General features: G+C 50.3%; 2 protein-coding genes across 3 annotated transcripts in view; both read left to right on the top strand.

The window, feature by feature from the left end:
* Positions 1–27,242, top strand: MGAT3 (beta-1,4-mannosyl-glycoprotein 4-beta-N-acetylglucosaminyltransferase). Of its 2 annotated transcripts, none has more exons than XM_006262366.4 (2): positions 1–89; positions 21,909–27,242. In XM_006262366.4, the coding sequence occupies exon 2, from the start codon at positions 21,910–21,912 to the stop codon at positions 23,413–23,415; it is 1,506 nt and encodes a 501-aa protein (XP_006262428.1). In that variant the 5' UTR covers positions 1–89; position 21,909; the 3' UTR covers positions 23,416–27,242. The 2 variants fall into 2 exon arrangements, with proteins under 2 accessions (XP_006262428.1, XP_019344817.1); XM_019489272.2 differs by lacking the exon at positions 1–89 and adding an exon at positions 1,294–2,330.
* The window catches only part of LOC132250133 (mitochondrial ribosome and complex I assembly factor AltMIEF1), a 43,696-nt gene continuing 16,483 nt past the window's right edge, over positions 30–27,242 (top strand). Inside the window, exon 1 of the mRNA XM_059726388.1 lies at positions 30–89. Within this exon, the coding sequence (XP_059582371.1) occupies positions 86–89 (4 nt within the window). The 5' untranslated portion in view covers positions 30–85. The remainder of the gene's footprint in view (positions 90–27,242) is intronic.

Below are 27,242 nucleotides of genomic sequence, written 5' to 3'. Positions count from 1 at the left end.
GCGAGGCTGCCGCCCCTACCAGCATCTCCTTGCCGCGGGCCTCGGAGACACAGGACCCGCCGCCGCCGCTGAGAGACAGCGGGCGATGGGTGAGTGAGGGAGGGAGGCTCCGGTGCCCCTCTCTTCTGCCCCAGCCTCCCCCCTGCTGCCCGGCTGGACTGGTGAAGGGCCTTCTCTGGGGGCAAAGGAGCTGGGAGAGGAACCGGGTCCTGGGGCGTTTGTGGGGCAGGGGCAAGGCTAGGATGGGGCTCAGGATGGGCTTGGGCCCGGTCCCAGGGGGCAGGTGGGGGCTTCTCTGTCCCCTTTGCACCCTCCTGCCCCTCTGCTGCTGTTTTCGCCTTTTCATCTTCCAGCTTGCAGCCTGCAAGGCTTGGCCGGTGCTGTGTGTCTGCGTGTGTGTGTGTTTGTGCATGTGTGTGTAGCCTCTCCCTGCCCCCCCCTCCCATGGCTTTAGATGCTGCAGCTTCAGTGAACACTGTAAGGGGAAAGGCTGGGGGGGATCACATCTGCCTGCCCATGGAGAGAGAGAGACTGACCCACGTCTGCAGAGATGTCCGGTGATCATCTCTGCCATGTCCTGACACAGAGGGATGCTTCTCTTCCTGAGCCCCTCAAATGCAGCACGAGTTGATTGGTGATGAGAGGAAAGAGTAGGATCTCACACCCCTGCCCTTAGCCAGCTCTGTACACTCCCCCATCCCCACTCCACTCCCAGGCACATGGACACAGCAAAGGATGAGGGGGAAGCCTAGGGCTTCGGCACTGCAGCAAAGGCCCATCTGTTGCCCATGCTCCTTATGCCAGGAGGGCACTGATTGTGAGTGTGCGCCAAACCTGCAGCAGCCTATAAGGAGTAGAAGGGGGATGTGTGTGGGGAGGGGTGGGAAGCAATGTAAAAATAGGTAATCAAATATTCTCCCCCCACCCATCCCTGTCTCAGAGTGCTGTAATCCCCCATTGAGGGTTGCACACAAAGGACTGTGGGCTCCCTGGCTCTCCCCACTTCTATAGGGCTGCTGGTAGAGCTCAGGGATTTGCTAGCTATAAATATCTATATATTGGTTCTAAAGCAGTGGAGGCTTGTGCAAGTCTGCCATCGCGAGATCAGGCTCTGTACGAGCACAGCAAAAGTGCTGGGGGGAACAGCGTGTGCTGCGGCTGCAGACCCGTGCAGACAGCTTGCCGAGAGGAGAGAGGGAGGCAAAAAGAGGGAGAAGCCAGGTGAGGGAAGGGGAAGCCAGGCGAGGCAGGGAGAGAGCGAATTGAGCTGTCACAGCCTGTGTTTCTCTCAAGGGGTTTCTGATGACAACTGCAGGGAAAGCTTGGACCGCTGCAAAGCCCTTCTCCATCTCCTAGAGTAGACCTGGGACCTCTCTGAGTACAGAACTGGAATCATAAGGGAAACTGAACCCCTACCAGGACAAAGCCCTGAGAGCCCCCTTCAAAGAGAAGCCCTCCACTCAGCAGCAAGCCCCACCCTGTGAGTGGGGAAATTCAAGTCACCAAGAGCAGCCATCATTACCCCAAGTGCAGCTTGAGGCATCAGGAAACCTGCAGCCCCCTGAGAACAGACATTTAAGCCACCACCTACACCCCCACCCCAACAGCAGGGCCTGAATCACCAGGAACCCCCAACCCTTCAGAGTGGAGCTTTTGTTTTCTGCATCCCTCCTTCCAAAGGGGCATTTGAGTCAGCACTAAACACCTTGAATGACAAGTCACTTGTCATTCCTTATGGATAGACCTTGAGTCACCATCGGCTCCTGAGAGGAGAGCTCAAGTTGACTGGGGTCTGCCAAAATCAGAGCTCAAGGCAACTAAGAACCTCCTGGAGAGGGGAGTGTGAGATAATGGGAATCCTGTTCGAAAGTGCAGCTTCAGTCTCCAGAGTTCCCATTTCTGGAGCAGAATATCCATCCACAGAGCCTTTGCTGTTCTTTAGACTAAGTAGTAAGAGTGGGGAAGATGCCCTTTAAGCCAGGATTACAGAAGAGTATTCCTCTTGCTTCATTTCTGGGGACGTCCTGATTTCCTCCAGCTTCACATCCTTGCAGACATCCTCTAGGTTCGGAATTAAAGCCCCCAACCTCGTGTACAGCAAAGTGGGGATGAAGCCTTGAGTCTATTGCCAAGTATCACAGAGCTCCCATTCCAGTGTGGGACCTCCCTCTCTACCCCGAGATGATTTTGCAGCAGTGATGGGAAATCTGCTGCAGGTGTGACGTGCCCTCCCTGCAAGGATGCTCTATTGTACCTGCATAGCTCAGAGTGAATCATTTGGATATCCAGGAGGCTCTGACGGATACAGAATGCACATAATCAAGAGAGAGGTGAGAGATCTGCCCAGTTCATGGGGGGAGGCAGGTGAAGTATAATACCCCTCTCCTGATGCGGCAACCAAGCTACTGGCTGTAGCATGTCTGGATATGCGCACACACATGCGTGCCTTTGGTCCACAATGCTTACAATCCCAGCCCAGGTCTGTGATGCCCAGAGCATTTTGAGTAATTTTTTAGTGCAGTTTCAAAGCTGAGCCACAGCTTCTTCCTCACTGCAAATATCAGGTTGGAAAGAGAGAGAGTTTCCAGTGCTGCTCAGAGGGTTTATCTAAACAGTGTATAGGGTTCATTTAAGTAAGAGATAAAGGGGAGTTGGTGTAAAGATGGTAAGGAGGGCAGGGTTTTGGGGCAGGCCCACAGTTGAACAGAACTGCCTAGAAAACTGAAATAAAGACCATCCCTCCCTGCCCATGACTATGGAGATGATACCTAATGGTCCCTGGGTAAGTAAGTCTTCCCTGTGATTGTAAAGCCTGTCAATACTTAACATTAGCCAGGTGTGCATGGATGAGTACAGATGTATTAGTCTGTATATTTCTACATGGATGCTGTATGCATGAAGCATGTGTTCTTTGTGTACATTGTATGAATTTTTGTGCTTGTCTGGTGCACATATGTCTTGTGTGCACGTTTGTGTGCTCCAGCTGGGTGTCAGGTGTATCTTTGCAGAGACAGGAAGTGCATCACAAGTCATGCGTGTAGTGCAGTGTTTTTCACATGCAGGTGCATTCATTTGTATGTGTCGCTTAAGTTTATGAGTGTACTTGTGTATTTGGAACTGTGCATCTAAGTGTATTTGTATGTATGTAGCATATGAATTGTGTACTGCTATAGACAGTGCACATTTGGTTGCTTTCTCTCTTCTTTCTTTCTCCTGCCTGATCCAACAGCCAAGAGAGAAAGCTGTTCATTGGGTCTGGGTTGCCAGCATACTCTGGATATCCCATTATGAGTTATCCTGGTACAAGCATCTTTCAGATGCACCTTCCTTCCCCCTCTCCCAAAACGACTGTCTTCTCCCACACAACAGGCTGTAAAGAGGGAGGGAGAGATGGGGAGTATGGCAGTGGGCAGGGTGAGTAAGCCAGTGCCAGCATTTGTAAAGACTGGCTAGTTTGAGGTGGGGTTATTTGCTCTGAAACGAGCTCTTTGTACATTGTTGGAATCTGTGACCCAATCAGAATAAGATGTGACTGGAGGCGGAGGAGGTGGTGCTGATGAAGACTGGTACAGCTGACCACAGCTCTAGTGTGGGGGGGGCAAGCAGGGGGGTGCTGATTGGCGTAGAAGTCTGGGGGGGTTTTTTCCCCTCTGGATCAGTTTAGGTGCCTCAAACAGCAGGTCTACATTTCAAACCCACAGAGGAGATAGGAGAGGGTGACTGGCTGGCCCTATGGCCCATTTTCTTTATCCCTGCCACTTTTCATACTAGTGACCAGGGGGCGTGTGTGGCTGGTTTGGGCTCCACAGTGCAAGGTTTGCATCTAGTACCTGGAAGGTTAATTCAGATCTGCAGGGGAGGGGGGATTGGGCAATACAGCTAGCCATGCAGGTGTGTGTTGTGCGTGCCAAGTATGTTCCATTATGCATTCTCTTTGGAGGAGGCGACACGAAAGAACTGTATGAGGAGGGGTGGGGAAGGAGTTCTCCTTCTATGCTGGACCAGGTTAGGGCTGCAGCTCAGATCAGAGGACTAGTTTCAGAACTATGTGGAAAAGCTAGATGAGAATAGCAGCTCCAGGTTGTGGTCATGCTATGTTGATGGCTCTGTCTGAGAGCCATCTCTAGGGCTGTGGGGGTGTGCTTCAGGCCAGGACTGTGGCTTGCAGAGGCCAGGACTGGAATACACTGGTAGTTTTGCAGTACCCCAAGACAGTGAGTTGCTGCTAGGTAGGTCTGAAGTGGGTTGGCAGGGTGGGCTTGGGTCAGAGATGAGATGCAGTGGGTTGGAATCCTCATGTAAGGACATGGTCTGTGAACAGGGAGAACTGGATTTCTGTGTCCCTTTGAAATGAGCTCTGAATTCAGCTCTTGGGAAAGAGGGAACCTGATATTTTCATCTTGTTTCTCACCCTGGTTCCATTTTGCAGTGCTAACCCTCTTCTCTCCTTCAAGCCTTCCCTTAGCCTGACAAGTGTTTGGTTGCAAAGCCCTGGAAGCCTGAAGCAAAGCAAAGCAAAAGTAGTTTTGCACAGGCATTTGCTCAGTTGTGCAGAGGGATGCCTGGTTGTGGCTCTCCCTCTGACCTCTCCCCACTGAGAAGCATAACTTGGGGCAGGCTAAGGAAATGATTGTGAGCAGAACTGGGCTTTTTTGGCGGGAGAGTCACTCCCACCCTGGATGGCAGCAGCTAGTGCCCACAAGCTTGGGGGGGGGGCTGGCTGGCTGGCTTAGACTCTGTTTGTGAGGGCCCACTCTTGAGCGCTCAGTTAGCAAGAGCAAAGGAGATCCCCACTTATCTAGGCTCTTTTATAGCATCCATGACTGTGGTATATCAGCAGCATGCTTCTTTCCACCCCCCCCCACCCCCCCCCCCCAGCCTAGCAGAGCTAAGGCTTATATTGCAGGAATCAGGATTTGGGTAGAGATGGGGTGGGTGGGGATTTGTACAAAAAAGAAGTAGCTTACTCCTTTTCTTTTTACAGGTAGAGGGAAACTGAGGCACAGATAAACGGCTGGAGATGTGTGGGGCAGGAACAGTGAGGAGAAATTCAGGAGCTTCCTTTTCACTGGCAGGAGTAGGAAGACAGGGTGGGTGTTGCTGTATTGAATTTGAGCTGTTTGCCAATAACTTCTTCCTCATTGCCAAACTGATGGCTCTTTCCCCACCTTGCCTCAGGTCTGTTGTGTCATTTTTACTTCCCCAGCTGTATTCTTTTTGTCAGACTTCTGATGGGCTCAGCTACAGCTTGTGGGGGTAGACTCAGAACCCTTAATGTATTTCAGGCTGTGGTATCATCTTGGGGTTTTTTCTTATTTTCCTGGTCGTAATTTTGTAAGCTGCAGCAAGTGAGTTGGAGATGGGCTGAAAGAATAATGCAAATTAGGCACAGGGCATAAAACCTCTTGCTACTGTGAAACTTATGATCTAAACACAGATATTTGCTATGCTGACTTGAGGAGTCTTTCCTGCCCAGAGCAGGGGGGCTGGACCCGATGATCTCACAAGGTCCCTTCCAGCCCTAAACTTCTGGGAATCTGAGGGTGCCTTGGTTGGCTTTAAAGATGCTGAAGCCGAACTGAAAGCAAGAAAAATGAGCAAGGCTGTAAGAGAGAAAACAGAAAGGGGGACCCTCTTGGCTATGGGTCTCTAAGACTGGAGCAGAAGGTAGGCTGCAACCTCAAAGGTTCCTCTTAGTTCTGCAGATGCCACAGAGGGAGTGATGGCAGTGCCTACTCATTCTACCCTGTACAATGAGGCTCACAGCTGGGCAGCAGGTGAGGAGGAGGCTTGCTGAGGTGGAGTATGTTGGGGGTGGAAGAATCTTGGAGATCTTGCAGCTCCAGCTCTGGAAAGAGTGGGACTCCTGGGGGAGGCAGAGCATAAACATTACTTGTAGAGCTGTGTTAGTTGGAAGTTATGCAGAAGGCAGGGGAGGGTGGCACCTTAAAAAAACTCCCTCGTTTAGAGTTAAGCTGTAACTGAACAAGTGAGTCTTTAAGGGGCCACCCAGCCCTGCCTTGGTGCTGCATAGAAGAAACAATCTAGGACCTGGCTTCAAGTTCACAGTGCAAACCAGTAGTGGCTTTGAGGGTGCTAGGCAAGTACTTCATGGACTGGTGTACAGAGCAGGATTTAATATAGGTAAAATGCTTGTTGTGGTCTGTAATCCATTAATTATGACTCAAGTGCTTGAGGAACCATGTCCTCCCTCCCCCTCCCTCCCCCAGACCAGTATCACCCCTGGATAGCTGCCTGTCCATAAGGTGGGGGGTTAGTGCAGAGGAAGAGGACAGATGTTCTGTCTTCACTGCACGTCTTCTCTGCATGTCGCTCTAGCTCCATGGCTCAACCTCCCCACCTCTCCCCTGACTTCTTACTCCATAAACTGTCCCCCACCCCACCCAATATTCCAGTTGCTTGCCTCTTTTTTTCATCCTCTTGTGCTGATGCTAACCCATATGGGGACCTCCTGCTAGCTCTCCAGCTGCTTCGGGGCAGGAATGACAGGTGGAGAAAAGAGGCACAATGGTTCCCAGCTCTGAGGGGATGATGCCCTATCCCCCTCCTCCCATCCCCAGGTGTATGTGTCTTATACAGGGGTGGGACAAAATCTTGGTGCAACCCCCCTGGACATGGGGCATGTTATCATGGAAAACAGGCACTCTCTTATCCTAGGGGTCATTCACTGTTTATGGAAGGGTGCCTTACTGTAAGGAGACATGCCTTGGGTATAATGTCCATTGAACAAATGGCAGCTTGGGTCAGTTGCCTTTCTCTACCCCTGTATCTGCACCCCAGCCCACATACTCAAGCTGTTTATGCCTGTGGCACTGGAAAACAGCGTGATGATAAGAGGCTTGTCACTTCTGCATTAGTAGTGTACATGCAAATTTGTGTGTGCACACTGAGATAACCTACTAGCATTGCACATCCTTGGTGGCCCTGAATCCTTATCTAAAGGCAGCTTGGAGTGACCCCAACTGCATGCAGCCTGGCCTGAGGAATGCTGGGATTCCTTTTCCATAATTTAGCAGCCTCCTGAATAATTTAGAGTATAGTTGTGCTGGGGAATAGAGTACTGGCTTCCTGTAAAAAGCTGCTTCTGATACTATCTGGCTGAGGGAGTTATCGCTCAGTGATGAGGAAGTAGTACAGCTTCACTCTTGGTCTGTGTTTATATTGCCACCTGGCAGCTGAGGCAGAGAGACTTCTCTAGCAGAGCATATCTAGGAGTGGTATCATCACTGTTTACACCCACTGGGTAGAATGAATCCTGGGGGCTAGAGAAGGACTAAAAAGACCAACTTCTGGAGCTCTGTTTATGGTCTAAAGCTTGGGATAGGCTGAACATGGAGTCTGAACTCTTACCTTACCCCTAGTGGAGAGAGGTTGCCTTGCAAAGATGTAGGATCTAATGAGGGGAATCTGGAGTTACATCATGTTTCTAGTCCAAGCCCATTTTTGAAAGTCTGTCCTAGCTTGGTAAAGTGCTTCTGCCCTTGGTAGTTCATGATGCAACCGACTGTGTAACTGTGTTCTTCTCCAGTAGTAGCTGAAAGTCCTCATGGTTGATCGATGACCTGTGTGAACTGAGTTGAGGAGGTTTTCATCACGTTGCCAGTCAACAGATGTCCCCATCAAAATATCAACTAATTGGGGGAGGAGGAGGGGCTGTCACAAGCCCTTTCAACAGACAGGCAAAGAATGAGCCTTGCAAGCTGAGCAGTCTTTCCCCAGAAGTGCCCCTGTCCAACACAGGACTGAGAGGCATGGGCAGCCTGCACCATTCCTTCCTGCCCTGGAGAGAGAGAGGCCCTTTTGTTTCAATGTTTTGTTCATTCTCCAGGGATGTCCTTGATTATCATCATGTTGTCATCATCTTCCTCCACTTCCTCTCCAGCAGCACTTTGGCAGCCAATGCTTTGCAAATAGCCAGAGTTTGAGATTAATGTGCTTATGGTGTTTGGAAGCTGAAGGGGGTAGAGAGGAGGAGGAGGAGTGGGAACCTGGCACATCTTTGGAAGGCTGTGATAGTAATGGTCCAACAGCTCCCAGTCCATCAGGACTCTAGCTACCAAAGCCTGGTTGTGGGGAGAGCTGGGCCTCTCCACTTCACAGCTCTGTCTTGTTTGTTTGTGCCAGTGGTGGGTCCGTGAAATGTGCTGGTGCCTTGGTTTAACCGTGCCTTTTATTCCTCCCCCCTGGGCCCCGGCACTGGACCAGAACTCAATATAAAAAAAATCCTGAATCTTGGACTTCAGCTTATGTAGGAAAAGCCCATGATTGACTCAGCATGGAGATTCTCTCAGTTGTAGGGGGAAGGGGCTCTCCAGGACTAGGCTTGGGGAGCAGCAAGCAGAAGAGGCCCAACAGGAGTGTAGTGAAGACTCAGCTGGCTTGCAGTGCGGGATGGGGGGAAGTGCAGATCTTTTCTGCTCTGGCTTCCCCTGCAGCTGGGCCACTGGATGGGGACAAGATGCAATTTTCTAGTGCTTAGTCTTGGAGCCTTAAGCTTGTCCCTCACTCTGCAGTGATGGGGTGGTCTGTGGGCTCAGCTGGAGCCCTTTCCAAGAGCACCAGGGCTAGTTATTCCTTGGCTTTGCTTTTAGGGAAGGGGAGCTGTGGAGCTGTAACTTCAGAGTCATCAATTCCGCTCTCCTTTTTTTAATCTAGAGACGGGGCTGGTGCAGCTTGGCAGAAGGTTGTGCAGGGACCCAGGCCTTCCAGTCTTTCAATAAAATGGATTTTGCTGGTCTGGAAGAGGCAGTCGTCAAAATATACCTTGTGGTTTAGTGCATTAAGAGGTTAAACTCTCCCTTTTTAGGGTACCATCTGCCTGTAATCTGCATGGACCAAGCACCAAACATCTGATTACCATGGATTTATAGCTAGTGGTTATGGCACTGCAGTCTGAAACCTGGGTGAGCAGAGGCTGTGGCCACCAGAGGTGCACATAAGCCAGAGCAAGCCTGGGTCTGTGGAGCCCTGATCCCAGAATGCATCTCCAGCACCCGTGCCAGCCTGTGCCTCGAGGCAGCAGCGAGTGAAGTATCAAGACCAGACAAGAAGCTCTGCCGATTCTGCATCTCTTTTTTTCCAAAAATAATAAATAAGTGAGATTGAAGCCTACTGGGGCCCAGGCAACATTACTGCAATCTTGCTTTAAGCCCTGTCAGAGGAAATGGAAAACAAAGGAAGAACAGAAAAATAAATAAGTTCTGTTCTTGTTCCAAGAAAAATTCCTCCCCCCCCCGTTCAAGTAACACTTTCTGGAGGCAGCTTTCCCAGTGCTGGAGTTGGTGTCTGAGAAAGAAAAGGAAAGAGAAATGGAGGGGGGTGGATGGTGGGGTGGAGAGAGGGAGAGAGAGACACCCCTAGCAGAAACCTCTCCATGTGGAGTCAGGTTTCTCTCTTTCAGCCTGGTGAATCGGGGTTAATGCTTTTTGTAGTGGTTTGGCTGAGCACCAAACCTTAACAGAGGAGAAGAGGGGGATCTGCAGGCTGCCAAGCAGGACCCCTGTGAGCTGAAAGTAGGAATGGGGGGGCTGGAGGGGGGGAAGGGAAGGAAGAGGCTGGGAACGTTATTCCAGGCAGTAATAGATTGGCTACTGTGGGAAAGTGAGCACTGTGCCAAACCTCAAGTGGCGTGGTGATGGACAGGGGGTGGGGCTGGAGGTACAGCGCTTCCTCCCCTTGGCTGCTGTAATCCCACCATTATCGCCTTTTATTTCATGGCCTGTCTTTATAGTCTTTTTTTTGTTGTTGTTGTCTCTCTTGGATTTAATTGCCTCCCCCCTCCATCCCTCCTTGCCAGTCTTTTATCCCAGGGATGAAAAAGCAACTAACGTCCTTCCAAAAAGATGTAGCTGGAGACAATCCTCCTTCTGTCTATGTAGGTTTCTGCAGTGAGCCCATCACCATGGCATCTGAGCTTTCCTTTCCTCTCCTTCTTAATTATTTCTCTCTGGCCTCCCTGACCCCCACATCAGCCCCCTCAGGCCATTTAAATTGCTGCTTCTAAAATTCTCTTCTTTGCCCGTTGTTCGCACTGTGTTATTCAATCTGTCTGAATCCTTCTGCTGCCTTTGCCTTCGTTAACTGCTGCATAAAGCTTAAGCTTCTTGTCCTCATCTTCAAGGCCCCTGACATACCGGTCCTGCAATACCTTATTCATTCTTGCCTCTTACTGAGTCACCCAGCAACCCCTCCATTGTGCTGACAGGACCTCCCTTGGACACCACGCGTATCAGCTGCTCCCTGAATCATTGTCTTGCTGTGTTCTATGCACAAGGTACTGCAGAAAACACCTTCCTTGAACTGATCTGTAAAGCCACTACCTTTTTGTCTTCCAAAACCATACTTGAGACTCATTTCTTTTATGATAAATGAATTGACCGTCTAATGTTAGCTGAGCTGAAGGCCCAGCTAAAAATAGGTTATATTTGTGTAGGCATTTCTATAGCTTACTCAGATTTGGGGTACCTGAATAAATAGATATACAGCTTGATTCCCAGGGTACCCACAGCTCCCAGGAACTTCCACTGGAGCTGTGAGTGCCCTGCAGCTCTGAAGATCCCAGGAAGACAAACTGGGTCCATGAATTCCTCTACTGCAATCCACTGAGGCTGACTGGGAGCTCATTGGCAGTTCTCCTGCACGCAGCACACGTATACTCTATTGGCTGCCTCGGGGCTTGCTTGGGGACATGAACTCCTTTCAGATGCATTTATTCAGCTGTCCCTGTTCTCTTCTCAGTGTCGTGTCTCATCATGCCATGTTACTTCATGATGTCACCTCTCATGCGAACATAAAAATAAATGAACCAGCAAGCTCCATTTTGATCTAGTTTAATCACTATGGAATTCAAACAACAAGCAACGACTATGATAATTTATGTTGGAAACCAAGCTATGGGTCTCTGGACTTGCCTCTTGACATCTTCCTCCTCTGGTACAACAACTATCCTTATGGGAACTAGATGCCACAAGGAAACAAGGAGTTGGTCAGGGAAGAGAGTCTATTCCAGTTGGTCACCTGGACTCTGCAGGACTTCTGGGTGTTGGCATGGTGTGTGCTAGAAGGTCTGAATAAGGGGAGGCAGTGCAGTGGTCTCGGTGGCAGGAAAATGGAACAAGGATCCTGGCTTCTTACACCTGGATGACAAGGAGCTTCTGTGGGACCCTAGAACCAGTGGAACTTGGGTGATGCTGTTTTTTTTTTGTTTGGGTTTTTTGGGGGGGGGTGGTTTGCAGGGGGGAAGGGGGGGTTAGGAGGAGACCAGAGGAGCACCGTAGCCCTGCCTAGATCTGTCTTTTATGTTTATCTGTGCCAATTTAGACCCAAAGTTGATCAACTTCAGATTTTCCACATCTGGAAAGGCAGGAGAAATGGTCAAGGAAACTTTCAGACTGACAGCAAGGGGGCAAGAAAGCTGAGATGTAGTTATGGTTAGTGGGATTTGTACATCTTTTGCACAGGAAGGGAGAATCTCTTTTTTTATCCTCGGAGCAAAGGAAGATAGGATAAAGTAAAGACATTTACTTACATTTCTGAGTTTTGCTGGAATCTAACTTGAAGGTTTCTGCAGTGCCCATAATCAATCTACACCTGTGTTTTCATGTGCTTCCCAGATAAACTAAATTTACATGGTAAGGGCCTCTAGTGCTGGGGTGTTAAACGTAGCCTATGGGCCAAATGCAGCCCACAGAGGTGGGTCATCCAGCCTACAAGGCTTCTCTGTGACTGGACAACACCTCTCCAGATCTAGCTGGTGGGACTTCTCTGGGATCTGCAGCAGATGTTGTGCTAGCTTGTTCAGCATACAGGGGGTTAACACCACCCTTGTCCTTACCTTCCACAAAATGTCTGGGTTGTTTTTTGTTTTGTGTTTTTGGTTTTTTTGGGCGAGGTGGGGGGAGTTATCCCTATTTTGTGCATTTTGATAGTGGGGCAGTAACTGGTAGCAGTGTTAATCCCCACATATTGGCTGCACCAACACTGGCTTTGGCAGCCACAGCAAGAAGTTTTGTGAGCCACATCTCAACATGGATCACATAACCCATGAGAAGCCCCCATGGTCCAGATCAGACATCCCTGCTCTAATGGACTTCTGTGGGTTTTTCTGCTCTTCTCTAGCCCCTGGTTTAGAAGAATATCTATTCAGGGAGAATTGTCATATTTCTGTTCTTAGTATAACCAGCACAACATGAAGAATGCTGTATCAAAGGGAAAGATTTTGTAATGAACTCTGAAGCTGGTCATGCTCTAGATGGCCCTTGAAAGATTACCCTGGAGCCAGAGCTTTTGCAACTCAGCCTGTGGGCCAGATGCAGCCCAGGAGTCAGTCCTGGGGCTGGTTTTGTTCAATATCTTCATCAACGACCTGGAAGATGGCACAGAGTGCACCCTCAGCAAGTTTGCAGATGACACCAAGCTGGGGGTTGTAGTAGATATGCTGGAGGGTAGGGCTAGGATTCAGTGTGACCTAGACAAATTGGAGGATCAGGCCGAAGGAAATCTCATGAGGTTCAACAAGGACAAGTGCAAAGTCCTGCACTTAGGACAGAACAATCCCATGCAGGTTGGGGGCTGATTGACTGGGCAACAGAAGAAAGACTTGGGGATTACAGTGGACAATAAGATGAATATGAGCCAGCATTGTGCCCTTATTGCCAAGAAGGCTAACGGCATACTGGGCTGCATTAGTAGGAATGTTGCCAGCAGGTCAAGAGAAGTGATTATTCCCCTCTATTCAGCTCTGCTGAGGCCACATCTGGAGTACTGTGTTCAGTTTTGGGCCCCCCACTACAAAAAGGATGTGGACAAATTGGAGAGAGTCCAGTGGAGGGCAGCAAAAATGGTTAGGGGGCTGGGGCACATGAGCTGTGAGGAGAGGCTGAGGGAACTGAGTTTATTTAGTCTGGAGAAGGGAAGACAGAGAGTATTTAATAGCAGCCTTCAAATACTTGAAGGGGGTTCAAAAGAGGATGGAGCTAGACTGTTCTCAGTGGTGGCAGATGACAGAACAAGGAGCAACTGTCTCAAGTTGCAGCAAGGAAGGTTTAGGTTGGATATTGGGAACAATTTTCTCACTAGGAGGGCAGTAAAACACTGGAATAGGTTACCCAGAGAGGTGGTGGACTCTCCATCCTTGGAGGTTTTTAAGACCCAGATAGACAAAGCCTTGGCTGGGATGATCTAGTTAGGGCTGGTCCTGCTGTGAGCAGGGAGTTGGACTAGATGACATCCTGAGATCCCTGCCAACCCTCATTTTCTCTGATTCTAACTCCTAGCTCTACCAAAGCAACATTATCCAAGGTGTTCTGTCGTGGTTATTAAGGTCTGCATTCTTCCCGAGTAGTAAGGCTGGGTCATGATGGGACATGTGGCTCAGTCTGGACTCCACCAATGGGCCTTGAAGATCAAGGCCAAGACTAAAAACATAGAAAAAGACTGGGAGCTAGTGGAAGAGCTGTGCCATGAAGATGATGTGCTCATATCAGCTCATCTCTTTGAGATAAGCAGTCGCTGGATGCATTATATGAAAAGAGAAGAATCTGTTCTACTTGCCTACCACGGGCTCTGGGTTTAGCCTCCAAGGAGGGAGCAGGCAATAAAACCTGCAACTGGGTTTCTGCCCTGTGGAATTGATTCTGAGTGAAGTCACTGAGCCTTAGCCTAAGTTTTGTGCTTCTGTATTATTTCTTAATGTTCAGGTGAAGGGCAAGTGTACTCGGGCTGTCAGTGGCCCAAATGAGGGGTGTTGTACGCTGGATTGTACATTCAGTGCTCTTGTGCCCATAGCCTCCAGAGCAGAACACTAGTGATTTGTCAGCCTTTTGCCCTGCATATTTTTCTCTTTGGTTTCTTGAAATCCAGGATGCAAATCCAGGAAGGTATAAATCAGCTGGTCCGTTTATGTTTACCGGGGCACAATAAAGTGCTGCAGGTGCCTGTGCACATTGGATGCACGTTGCTTTTGATGGCTAGTTTTTTCTTACCACTCAGGAGGGTGTAAGTCCAGGCTGTAACTTGTGGGGTCTCATTCAAGGAAGTTTCAGTGAGACTCCTTACAGAAACCCCTCTGAGAATGGAAGGACAGGACTGAGAGTCACTGAGGCAACTGGAGAATCCCCCAGAAGTGTTACTCTTAGCCATTTCTCCGCTCTCCTCCTTCCTTTCCTCTCCCCATTCAGCTTGCAGAGCGAATCTGACCTTTCTACCTGGTTTCATCCACTACATTTCAAGTAAACTTCTGGGTTGTCTCCACTGCGCCCCAGACCTCCTGCCTCTGTTCGAAGTTGCCAGGGGAGAAGGCAGCCTTGCCTACTCTGTGTTTTCTGCATTCTTGCTAACTGATATGCTATTTTATGAGGGAACAGATGGAGTCTGCTGCAACCTGAACTCTCACCTCTGTCGACGAGGTGCTTCCTTTTCAAATTTCTACCCTGCAAAATGGACTTTGAACAGAAAAGGGGAGGAGGGAAGAGGCCTTCTTCACCTGCTACGTCTTAGTGTCCCATCAGCTGTAATGCGGGGACACCTCTACGCCCATAGCACCGAGATGAGGAAATGGATGTGAACACACAACCACTTATTTATTGAGTTTTAGACCATACAAAGTCTGAGAGGACCTGTCTGCTCTCTGACAGAGAAATATCTGCTGGGTGAAAATGGAGGTGTTTCAAGGGAGGAGGTGCTTTCAGAATGGGGCTCTCCCTTCCTCCCCCCTGGGCACTCTTTCTTCTTAGTTTGCCTTTTTTAGGATGTTGCAGGAAAGGAGTTTTGCTCCAGCTACCTGACAAAAGGCAAGTGATAGCTGCAAATTTTGTCTCGGGTAAATGCCAGAACAGGAACAACAGAGAGTACTGCAGGTTAATGCTGTGACAGCAGAGCTACAGATAGTTTGTGTGCTGACAGAGTGACCTGGGAGATTGGGCTGGCATAGCAGGGTGTTGCAGGTGAAAATTGAAATGCTTTTGGCTGAGCTTTGCAGAGCTGCAGGGAGCTGTTGTGCTCTTGCGAGGCCTTGTAGGTAGTCTGTTTATACAAAGGCGGTGAGGAAGACATTCTTTACAGTCTATAGCTGTGGATCCAAATATGTCAATAATATTCTATCAGATGCAAAAATGTGAAGCAATCTGTTAATGTTAAGGGTTAAGACTTTCCCTGGGAATTTTTTTGTGACGTACAGAGCTATTTGGGGTGAGGAGAGAGGTCATCCTCCTTGACCTGTTCAGCACTGGACCTACCAGCAGGAGGCCAGCTGTGGACTAATCCATGAGCAACTGGACTGAAACCAGCATCCCACAGACCACCCAGCAGCAACTGGACTTGCCGCTCCTTTGAGTCTGGGTCTTGCCTTGGATAATGCCTGGGAGGCGATGCCTCAGAGGAAGCACAAGGACACCTAATAATGGAAAACTACTCCCTAATCTGCCTGTTTGTTTCTCCTTGTCATTGGCCACTGCTGATCAGGGGTCAGACCAGTACAGGCGCTTTAGAAGTGAGAGGCTGCTTAACTTCCCTGGTCAATCTTTTTTCCCAAACCTAGATCCAGAGTTGCACTGGCAACTTACAGAAGAAAGGCTCTGAATAGCCCTCTCCCATGCCCCATTGGCCATCTCATGAGAACCAAACCATTGCAAAGGGACTTCCTGGCACAGCAAGCCCAGACTTCAGCTAGTGCAAGCAGCTCCTACAATCCCAGCCAGAAACAGATCAGCTGTAAAGCAGCCAGGGCGGTGGCTCTCAACCTTTTTAGACTTGAGGCCAGTCAGAAAATGCTGGCTCTTAGTTTTCACCTTATTTTGACTACAAAAAAATAATAGGACAATTCTTCCATTGCAAATAACTCATGAGATTATAACAGGACAGAATGTTTATAAAAACACTGTGGATGCCTATGTGAAAATTCTGGGTTTATCTTTAATCGCATTTGCACACCTAGCAGTGCTAACATTACACATCACCCTGGTTGAGAATCACTGAGCTAGGGTTCCCCTGGGGAAAGGGAAAGGGAAGGGTTATCCATGCTGCTGTACTGTAGCCTGCATGCAGTGGCAGAGCTGTGGGGGACCCATCATCCTATCAAGATGTGATTACAAATCCCCATGCAAACAGACCAGTAAGGAGGTTTCTTGGTCAGGCCCATCAACTTCTCCATTATGTCCTAAAAAAAGCGAAACAGCTCCCCCTCCCCCCCAAAAAACCCAATAGCTTTCCAAATGTTATTGATGCCGAGCTGTTTTCCTAACGGACAGCCCTGGCCCTTTGCAGGGAGAGAGGGGAGCAGGATGCAGGTAAGGCTGGTTGCGAGGGGATGTTGCCCTCTGAGGCCAAAGGCCCAGGAGAACCCAAACTCCCTGACAGGACTCTGTGTGGGGATAGAGCCAGCCGCCACCCCCACCACCGCTCCAACAGAGAATAAGTGTTGCTTCCTGCAGCCTGCCATGGTCAGCTGCAGTGGCAGGCACAATGATGGTGTTCAGGATGCTTTTGGGTTACTGTGGTCCTTACCCTGCCCTTCCATTCCTAGGAGGGAGGGAGGATGTGGTCTCACCCTCCTCCAACCAAGGAGCTGTGTGTGGCAGGAAAGTACAGATGGATTTTCTGGCAGGAAAGGTGGGGATTCCCAGTATTAACTTGCTGGTGCAATGTGATTTAAGTGGGGGTGGAGGGAGGAGGAGGAGAGCATTGATTTGTTTAGTGGGAGGGAGGCAGAGCTGCAGTGTTCATTCAGTCAGCTGTGAGAGGGTCCTCTGACCAGGAGGATCTGTGGCTTTGGGGAATAGCTGAGCTTTACAGGCAGCTTAAATGGGATGTTTGGTAGCAGTAGACAGTCTCATGGCCAGAAGAGGTGAATTTTTCAGCCCACGTAATTAAACACAGTGCCTGAAATGCCATTGGCCAGATTCTCCTCTTTTACCAGCCTAAGCCAAGAACAGTGTTGCCAACCCCACACTGTCGAATATCACAAGGTGTGCTGCTCAGTCTCACAAGATCTTAAAAAAAAACAAACAAAACCCCAGGAGAACCAAAAATTTTTAGTGAAAACATTTTATTGAACCAGCTGTATTAATATACTCCCTGGACTGTCCTGGCAACAACCTTCCAACCCTACTTTAGAAAATAATCATATATGGGGTTTGTCTTGTGGTGTTTGAGCCTTCAAGGTTCCTGCTGTCCAGCATTTCTTCCCAGACCTGAGGGCTGAAAACTTCCTCTTTCTTTTTTAATAAAAGCTGATATTTTGCCAAACATCAGAAGCTTTAAGAAACAAATTGCATATTGCAAGCCACTTGCTGGCAAGAGTCAACAGTTTTGCAGAAGTTCTAATGGAGGCATCGGTACCAGGTTCTCAGCTGGTGAGAATCAACATAGTGCCATTGAATGAATGCTGCTTTACATTTCTGACATACCTGGGCATTCCTCTAAAGCAGTGATGTTCAGCCTGTGGTCTGCAGACCCCTGGGGATCTGCAGACTATGTCCAAGGTGTCTGCAAAAGATGACTATGGTCAATCAAAAACATGTGACTACCTACACTTACCATTCAGAGGGGTCTGCACCTCTGTTTGAAGTTTCCAGAGCGGTCTGCAAATGAAAAAAGGTTGCAAACAACTGCTCTAAAGTGTTCCTAGTCCTGCAGACTCTCCCTCCCCCATTAGAGCTTGCTATGTTCGTAATTGTGCTGGTGCCAACTGTAAACCCTTCTGTCTCAAAGGTCTCTGGAGTTCGCAGTTATGAGGTTTTCAGCTGCCTTCAGTCACACATTAATATCTTTTACTAGGCACTCCCTTTCCTGACAGCCTTTAAAACTCTTGACTGCTTCAGGCTGCTCCCTTCCACTTTGTGAATTGTAGAAGAGCAGTACAGCTAAATTTTAGTCTTTGCTTAATCCTTGTTTTGCCAAGTGACTTAGGGGCATCTGCCCATGTCAGCTGCCCAAAAGAAATCTACCCAGTAGCTGAGCCCATCAGGTGCAGGACAGCTGGATAAAAGTTCAGAGCTGCCTTGTGAGTTCTGAGTCAGTGAGCAAACCTAGTGCCTGTCACAATTTGTTTGGGAGGTGCGACTATTCCAGGAGTGCAGCAGGTTCAATGGCGAAGACTGATGATGTAGAGTTGGGAATGGGGCTTTAGAGAGAGCGGCCTTGGAAACGCCACACGGTTTGCTTGGATCCAGAGCTTGGAAGTTATCCTCAGAAAACTGTTGAGAGGGCTGCATGCTCCAAGAGACTGCAGAGAATCCACATGCATTTGTGATATAGCTCTGATGCAGAAGCTAATGCAGACAATTGGAAATTACGACAATTCCTGCTCTTCCTTCTTCTCTCTGTTTGATTTTCTGTATGATTTTAGGTACATTTGTGACTCTCGTCCTCAGAGCATCTACACCTTGTGTAAGTTAAGAACTTAACACCTTTCCCTTCTCATCCTTCAAGCATAACCCAAGTGGTGGATTATTTCTCCTTCTTCATCCCCTTCCTGCTCCTCACCCATGTTGGTCAAGAGCTGCTATAGGAAAGATAGATCACAAATGGTTTTGGATTTAATCTTGAATAGAGAAAGGTCCATAAGTCATAATTTCTCTCTTGTGGAAATGCATTCCATAGTCCACCACCGGTGCTGCTTCCTATGACAGCACCACCTTCCACCCTTGGCTTTGTTTCCCTAGAGCTGTTCTGGGTAGTAGTGGAAGGATAAGTGCTGTCTGCTGTGCACCGACCTTTCGCCCCTTGCAAGATTTGGAACTGGAGTCTCTGTTCAAAGCCAGTGTAAATGTTGAAGCAGGGAAACCTGATCAGGATGACCTACTGCTGTGAGCAGGTGACTTGGTGTGTTTTATATGAGGCTGAAGCTTTCATAGGTGGCTTTGCTTGGTCTCCCCTGGGAGCAAAGTTTCAAAGGTGAAGGAGATCTTTGTCCTATCTTTCCCCTCTCCCCAGCATTGGTGTTCATCATGCCTCCATGAAAAGTCAGCTGCTGTAGAGAGGGATGTGGTCTGTGCTTGTCCCTTATGCTGCCCCAGACCTGCTGATACACCATCCACACCCGATAAACATCTTTTCCTTTCTGGAGGGTTGGGCAGGGTGGGAGCTCATATATTCTGCTTAGACTTTGATTGTTGTCACTATTCCACCCTGCAATGGCTTTCCTCTCCCCCTTTGACTGGGCAACTGGCATTTGGGTAAATGGAATGGACAGTGTATCACTAATGAAGGGGAGAGCACTTCTGATTCTGTTTTTGGCTGGTCTTTCCCTTGGACCCATCTCCTTGGCATAATGGTTCTAACTGGGAACGTTTGTTCTAAAGATGCCATATCCAGCCGCAGCTTGCTGAGTAATGTTCCCTCTAAGGAGCAGCGGTCTGTGAGCGTGCCGCCTCGGTCTGGTTCGGGACACTTACTGAAGGGGGCTGGGGCCGGATGCTGGGGCTGGGGGCCAGGGGCTGGAGCTGGGGCTGGGGGCTGGGAGCCAGGGGCCAGAGGCCAAGGGCTGGAGCTGGGAGCCAGGGGCTGGGGCTAGGGGCTGGAGCCGGGGGCTGGCACGAGCTCCGCCAGCTCCGGGGAAGTGATCTGTTCCCACGCATCAGGCCCTGATGCCACGTGCCTCCTCGCTCCCCGAGGTTATGCGAGGGAGCGGAGCAGTGCCCCGGAGCCGGTGGAGTCTCACTGGGGCAGGCAATGGCTCCTCCCCAAGGTGAGGCAAGGCAGGGATGGAGGCTGGTGCGGGGTCTGCCAGCTCTGGGGAAGTACTCCAGTCCCCAGCCCTGATGCGGGGGAGCGGAGCACTTCCCCGGAGCTGGCGGAGCCTGTGCCAAGCTCCCACCCCAGTCTCTCCTGGTGCGCAGCCTTGAAATGGCTGTGTGCAGCCACACTTTTAGTTGTGCACTTCTACACACCTTAGAGGGATCCTTGCTGCTGAGCCTTGGCACATAAGAGTCAGAAGATAAAGGGGCAGAACAGTAGTTCAGTCTCCCAGTGGCTAATCATCAGAGCTGTTTAGGACTGCCTCTGCTATAGACCTCCGTCCAGTCATGTCCTCTCTTCCACATCAACCTTCTATCCCAGGGACAGGTAAAATATGGCTTGTGGGCCAGATCCAGGCCGCCAGGTGATTTCATCCGGCCCATGGGCGGGCGCCCACCAATTCCTTGTATCTTGCTCAGCCTGTCCCTGCCCCTGCTGCACTCGCATGAGGCCTGAGCCCCATCCACTCCCACCGGGGCAGCCTGCTGCACTTTTACCCTTGTGCGAGGGAGGGCCCTGGACAAAACACAGCTTCTGGGCAGGGCCGCTGCTGCTGCTGCCAAGGGAGCTGCCCAGCTCCTCCTTGTGCACCCTGGGCAGCAGGTAGGTGGGGAGAAGCTGAAGCTAGGTGGGAGCACAGAGTCCAGGGCCTGCACCCAGCGAGGTGGCAGGAGCCTGGGTCAGCCTGGTTCCATCACACAGGGCTCCCCGCAGTTCATGTGCAGCTCCTGGGATTTGTGCGCCACTTCCCCCACCATGCAATGTAGCTGGCAGCCTTGCCGTTCCCTGCCGCCACGTGCAGCTCCTGGCACTCCACCAGAAGTGGCGGGGAGCCCCGGGAAATGGAGCCAGGCTGGCTTGGCCCCACTCCCTACTTCCCAGAGGGGTCCTAGGATCTGCATGTGGCAGGGAGCGGGGCCAGGCTGCTGGCTCCATCTTGCAGAACTCCCCCATCCAGGCACGCGGCTCTGGCTGAGTCCTGGGAGCTGCATGTGAGGTGCAGGGAGCTCTGTGCGATGGAGGCCTGCCGGCCCGCTCCATTCCTTGCCGCCACATGTGGCTCCCAGAAGTGGCCAGAGCTGTGTGGCGCCGCCCGCACGGGTCGTGAGTGCCCCAAGAGCCTGCCGCTTGGTGCTGCTGCCCCTGCTGCTGGCAGCGGGGGCAGTGGGCAAACACTGTCCCCCACGCACAGCCACACTCCTCCACAAGCCATTCACTCGCACAGCCTCACATCCACCCACTCTCACTAACTCCCCCACACACAATATACAAGAGTAAGAATTTATTTTAAGCTACTACGTAATCACTACATATACTACGCAAACGCATGTAAATCAGAACAAAAATAGTTTTTTTTAAATAAAATTAAAATATGTTATAGTAGATGTTTGATTTTTAGCATATGACTTGGGTTTTTTTCAAGTTCCAAGAAGGCACCCCCCCCCCCCCCCCCCCCACACACACACACACACACCCCCATGAAAAGGAGTGCTCCTGGAGGCAAGGGGAGGGACTTCTGGTGGCAAAGGTCAGGGGTTCAGGGCAGGACTTCTGGTCCCAAGATGGCGGCCAGGGGGCGGGGCACTTGGCAAGGGGCGGGACTGCCCTTGCGGCCCTCGGCCACTCGCTAAATCTCATTAAGCAGCCCTCCAGCCGAAATAATTGCCCGCCCCTGTTCTACTCCAAATCCCTCCCTCTGTCTTGCTTTTCTAGCATCTCCTTGGCCTCAGGATGTGATGCCATAGGAGCGATCTCTCTGCGTTTTGTCCTCTCCTCCCCTCAGTCTCCTGCTCGTATGCAGCCTGCTGGGTGTGGAGGCCTCTGGGCCAGAGCTGCGTGTTTCCGTCCCCTGCCCTGACACCCGTGGGGTGCTGAGAAGCACTCGGGCTTGGAAAGGTCAGGTTTGGTGAAGTCGCCAAAGGCATTCAGCCTGTTGAGCACAACCTGGGGGAGGGAGGGATTGGTTTTGGATTTAGCTTCCTCAAGATTTAAGGGAAAGATTCAGGCTAGATGAGTTTGGACTTCTCTCTTTAATTTTCCCCTGGGATCTTTCTACCCCACCACTGCCACCACCCCTTTTTACCCAAAAAGCCCAAGTAAATTTGTAGCCAAGTAGCAGTTTAACATGCTTTCTCACTCTGGCTTTTCCTTAGGATGAAGATGAGACGCCACAAGCTCTTTTTGACTCTCTGCATGGCTGGTCTCTGCCTCATTTCCTTTCTGCACTTCCTCAAGGCCCTCTCTTATGTCACCTTCCCCCGGGAGCTGGCTTCACTTAGTCCCAACCTTGTCTCCAGCTTCTTCTGGAACAATGCACCGGTCACGCCACAGGTCAGTCCTGAGCCGGGGGGACCCGAGTTCCTCCGCACACCACTTTACTCCCACTCACCCTTGCTCCAGCCCCTGTCTCCCAGCAGAGCCAGTGAGGAGCTACACAGAGTTGAGTTTGTTCTGCCAGAAGACACAGCAGAGTATTTTGTCCGTACCAAAGCCGGTGGCGTCTGCTTCAAACCAGGCACCAAGATGTTGGAGAAGCCACCAGTGGTCCGGCCAGAGGAGAGATCAGGTGGTGCTGCGTCTGGGCGGTCAGCCCGCAAGCCGCTGAGCGCCAGTGGGACCAAGCGGCGCAAGTGGGTGGAATGTGTGTGCTTGCCTGGCTGGCATGGTCCAAGCTGTGGGGTGCCCACTGTGGTCCAGTACTCAAACCTGCCCACCAAGGATAGGCTTGTGCCACGGGAGACACCCCGGCGGGTCATCAATGCCATCAATGTCAACCACGAGTTTGACCTCCTGGACGTCCGCTTCCATGAGTTGGGCGATGTGGTAGACACCTTTGTGGTCTGTGAGTCTAACTTTACAGCATACGGCGAGCCACGCCCGCTCAAGTTCCGTGAAATGCTGCTCAATGGCTCCTTCGACTACATCCGCCACAAGGTGCTGTATGTCTTCCTGGACCACTTCCCCCTCGGCGGGCGCCAGGATGGCTGGATTGCCGACGACTACCTGCGCACCTTCCTGACCCGGGATGGCATCTCCCGCCTCCGAAACCTGCGCCCGGATGATGTCTTCATCATTGATGATGCGGATGAGATCCCAGCCCGTGATGGCGTGCTCTTCCTCAAGCTCTATGATGGCTGGACAGAACCCTTTGCCTTTCACATGCGCAAGTCCCTCTATGGCTTCTTCTGGAAGCAGCCAGGCACCCTGGAGGTGGTCTCTGGATGCACAGTGGGGATGCTGCAGGCCGTCTATGCTACCGATGGGATCCGCCTCCGCCGCCGGGAGTACTATACCATGCCCGGCTTCCGGCAGTATGAGAACAGCACGGGACACATCCTGGTGCAGTGGTCACTGGGCAGCCCTCTCCATTTTGCTGGCTGGCACTGTTCCTGGTGTTTCACACCAGAGGGCATCTACTTTAAACTGGTGTCAGCCCAGAACGGGGACTTCCCCCGCTGGGGTGATTATGAGGACAAGCGGGACCTCAACTATATCCGGGAGCTGATCCGGACTGGGGGGTGGTTTGATGGCACCACCCAGGAGTACCCCCCCGCTGACCCTAAGGAACAGATGTACGCCCCAAAGTACCTGCTAAAACACTACGAGCGGTTCCACTACCTCCTGGAGAATCCCTACCGGAGGGCAGAGGTGGCCGGGTGAGGGACGTGGGGCTTGCATGGGAAATGAACAACACAGCGAAGGGAAAGAGTAGGGTATTTCCTCTTTTGGGTTTTTTTTCCTGGTTTTGTTTTCAGCTGGGGTGTATCATTTCTCTCCAGTCTCTGCCTCTGGAGTGGAGCTGGGGGGGCATTATTCCCAGTCAAGTTCATGAGGGAAGGAGAAGAAGTGGGAACCTGCCCTGGGAGCAGGCAAAAACAAAACAAAAAAACTTTGGCACATTCCCTCTACTTTGACTGCTGAGAGAGAGGAGAGTCATCTCATCCAAGCAGCAGATCCTCCTACAGGGAAGGGATGAGAAGGAGAGAGAACGCACAGCTGCCCTCACCTCTCCCTATGGATCAGGGGTGCACACACACAGGAGCCTGGACTTGTCAGTGAACAGGCAGGTGCCAGCAGTGGTGTGTCTGAGAGTGTCTCGTGTGTGCTGCTATGAGTTTGTGGATGGGTGAGTGTGCAGAAGCATCTTTGTATGCATCTATTGTCTCTTTGTTTACCTCTGCAATCCAATGGTTTTTGGGTGAGGGTAGCCACCTCTCCTCCAAGGTGTCCCCCTTCCTCCCAGAATGCAACCTCCTCCCACTAACCTAATACCAGTACATCTCTCCTGGGCACAGTTCTCTGTCTAATGTGCTGCCATGCTCAGAGCTGACATATAGGGGAAGTGAGGCATAAGGTGGAACTCTACCTTTGCCACCACACTGCCTGCGTTTGCTCAGCCGGCAGAAAATCGAGCGTGTTGTCCCTGCCTCTCATCCAGGTTGGAATGAGCTGCAGGGGACTTCACTAGGGAGGTCATGTGCTGGTGAATGTGTGGACTAGCATGTGCATGAGTATTAATGTTAATATGCACAGGTACAGGTATTTGTGGGTTGGTTTGTCACCAGTATCAGGTGGAGGAGTGAGTGTGTGTGCATGTGTGTGTATGTACGTGTGTGTGTACAAGTGTCCATAGTGGTGGGAGCATGGTAGAATCCAGAAGTTGTGCTCTTTACTTAGGTTTTAAGGATGTTCAGGGAACCCTCTACAAGCCTGCTGGGTGTAGTGGGAGGCCGGGAAGCTGTGAGCTCTGTGCGCCAGTGCTCTTTAAAGGGACCTGTTCAGAACCAGCTCAGGATGTGCGGGTAAGGGTAGGCATGCCTTAGGGAAGCCCTGAAAGCCAAGCTGCTGCAAAGGGAATGTCCACAGGAGGGACCCTCCCTCCACAAAGTCACAGTAAAATATAAATGCTGTTCATTCCTTGTCTCTGTGGAGTAAATAGAAAGGTAAAGGGCAATCCCCTTCTCCTCCCCCTGAATCCAGCCTAGCAGCAGGAAAGAACAAGATGTGAAATATATCCCAGCCTGGTACCTGTCTGGTTACTCCCAAGATGGGATGACCATCCGGGGAGGCTTACTAGGAAAAGCCTACTGGCAGGCTACTCCTGCAGCGCTGTGCTGCTGCAGCAGGGGTGCAAGCTGTCAGGGAGGTGTACAATCCAGACTTGTCACCAGGACTGTCTAGGCAGAGTTGTGAACAAAGGAATGTGTGAGATTAGATTTAGGAACCAAACAAATAGAAGCCCATGAGCTAAGCTCTCTATCCTTGTTACACATTTCCACCTCCCATTGTTGGGGATATTCACATCATGGCCTGCTTGCTTCCAAGTCTGGTTTGGGTTTTTGAGGCAATGTCCACCCCTCCCTCTATTCTCACAAAAGGCTCCCGTGTTTGGGAAGCACATCAGGGGTCAGGTACAGCATGAGCCTCCTGTTAGTTATCCTGACAGATAAGGGAATGGAGAATGAAGGGAGTGATAGGGTCCTGTTCCAAGCAGGAACTTGGTGGTAGAGAAAGGAACTTAGCAGGAGAAATTCGTTTTCTTCTGCTCTTCACATGAATAACTTCTAATCGTTTAGGGTAAAGCCAAACCAATCTGGGTTGTTTGGTTTGTGTGACTATCCCACGTCTGTTGTGCTTAGTGAAATAGATCTCCTCTGAGCTAAACATTTTACTGTTTTTATTGCCCCTTTATTGCATGTGTGCTTCGGTCAGAAGACTGTGATGATGGTCTGTACATGCAGAAGAGACAGCAGAGGCAGAGTAAGCCTGGAAAGGAGCAGGCTAAAAGTGCAGGTTTTCCAGTTGTTTGTGGGTGTATGAGGGAGAGGTCTGCTTTAACCAGAGCTGGGTTGTATATTATTTGACGCAGCAAAGATCTGATAAGCTACTGGCTCTCTGCCCTCATGGATGTTCTGCTTCCCCAGGAAGACTGGTGGTAAACAGATAACAATGAAGAACAATTCTTCTTCCCCTGCAACCCTATTTTTTTGCCAACTCTGCTGCAGTCGTGTCTAGATACCCTTTCACCCTCAAAATGTGTTAGGGCAGTGTTGAACTATGGATGGGGCAAGTCTCACTCCTCTTTCTGTTTGCCTTAGTATGCTCTCCCCTCCTTCATTGTTTTTAAGGCATGAACCCTACCACCTGTTATTCCTGAAGAGGGATGGGGTCTTTCCAGGTTATTTATAAACAAGGGTGGGAACATGGATGTTATTATTTTTGGATCAGGCAAGTCCCTCATACTGGAAGGAATATAGGGGAAGGTCCTCCCTGCCCCTGTCACTGGTGTATGTGTGTTTAATCCCTGGGGATGCTTAAATAAAAATACTGAAATGGTATCCTGACAGGTGCCAGATACAAAGGAAATACTGCTCAAAGCTCTGTTTGGTATGGAGGGAGAAATGTTCCAGTTCTCTGCTCCACTGCTGTTGTTTCCAGTATTTTGCTTTACATTGCTGGGGGGGGGGGGGGGGTCACTGCAATGCCTTTCATTTCCTGGAAGCACTTGGAGAATAATAGTTTCTCCTTCTCTGGTAGGAAAATACAGAGGCTCTGACTCATTCATTTAATGTAGCAGGTATAGGTGGAGCTCAGAGCAGAGCTGGTATTGAAGTATCCAAGACCCCGATACCTCAGCCAGGATATCCTCATGGGGTAGTAGTAGCTGCTTCTGTCCCTCTGGAACCACCTGCCCTTGATGTCCCCTTCTTACCCCTATTCTTCTGTGGCTGCTACAGAACAGATCTGCACTGTGAGGGGCCCTGGAGCTGATCATTCCTGGTCCTGTTAGCAAACACTGGTTAGGAGAGGAGTGGGGAAGAGAAAGTGGACTTCACCAACCTCAAAATTGGTGGCAGGAAAGGAAAGGGCTGGGAGACATAAGGATTCCTCTCCCCCACCCCCACCCCCTTCTCCATCCATCCCTCAATCTTTTTATTCAGAAAGGCCTGTAATTTCTCTGAGAAGTTGGAGGAGCTTGCCATTACTGTGAAAACATAGGAGGAGTTTAAATTGGCGCATGATATAATTCCACCATGGAGAAGAGAGGGAGTAGATGATAATGCAATACGCTTCAGCAGAGACTATCCAGACTGCAAGTGATGGCTACAAAAAGGAAAACCTGAGCTGCAAATGCAAACCACTGTCCGTCCTCGTCCCTGAGGGAGTGATCTTGCTTTGTCCTCCAGGAAGCAATCTGCTGGCATATCCCTCAGTGCCAACACGTTCCTTCAGCATTGCCCAGAGCACCCTCCTTTTGGAAAAGGAATGTGTGGACTTGCCAAAAAGAAACCAAACAAAGCTCCTTTCAACTCTGTAATTTATAAAACGCTGGTAATAATAATAAATTTTTGTAAGGATAAATCAAATGTACATTCTGAAATCATTTTCTCTGTAAATGGTTGGATTTCATTTCACCCTTAAAGGGATGCTTAAAAGGAGGAGTTAATGATAATAAAAGATTTACTAAGTATGGAGGAAAACTGGAA

The sequence above is a fragment of the Alligator mississippiensis genome, chromosome 4 (genome assembly GCF_030867095.1).
Source record: "Alligator mississippiensis isolate rAllMis1 chromosome 4, rAllMis1, whole genome shotgun sequence".
NCBI lineage: Eukaryota > Metazoa > Chordata > Crocodylia > Alligatoridae > Alligator > Alligator mississippiensis.
The sequence above is the reverse complement of the archived record's forward strand: the minus strand, read 5'-3'. Positions and strand labels throughout refer to the sequence as shown.

What these genes read in the sequence shown, in the direction of transcription:
- MGAT3 (XM_006262366.4), top strand. Translation starts at nt 21,910, where the DNA reads ATGAAGATGAGACGCCACAAGCTCTTTTTGACTCTCTGCATGGCTGGT.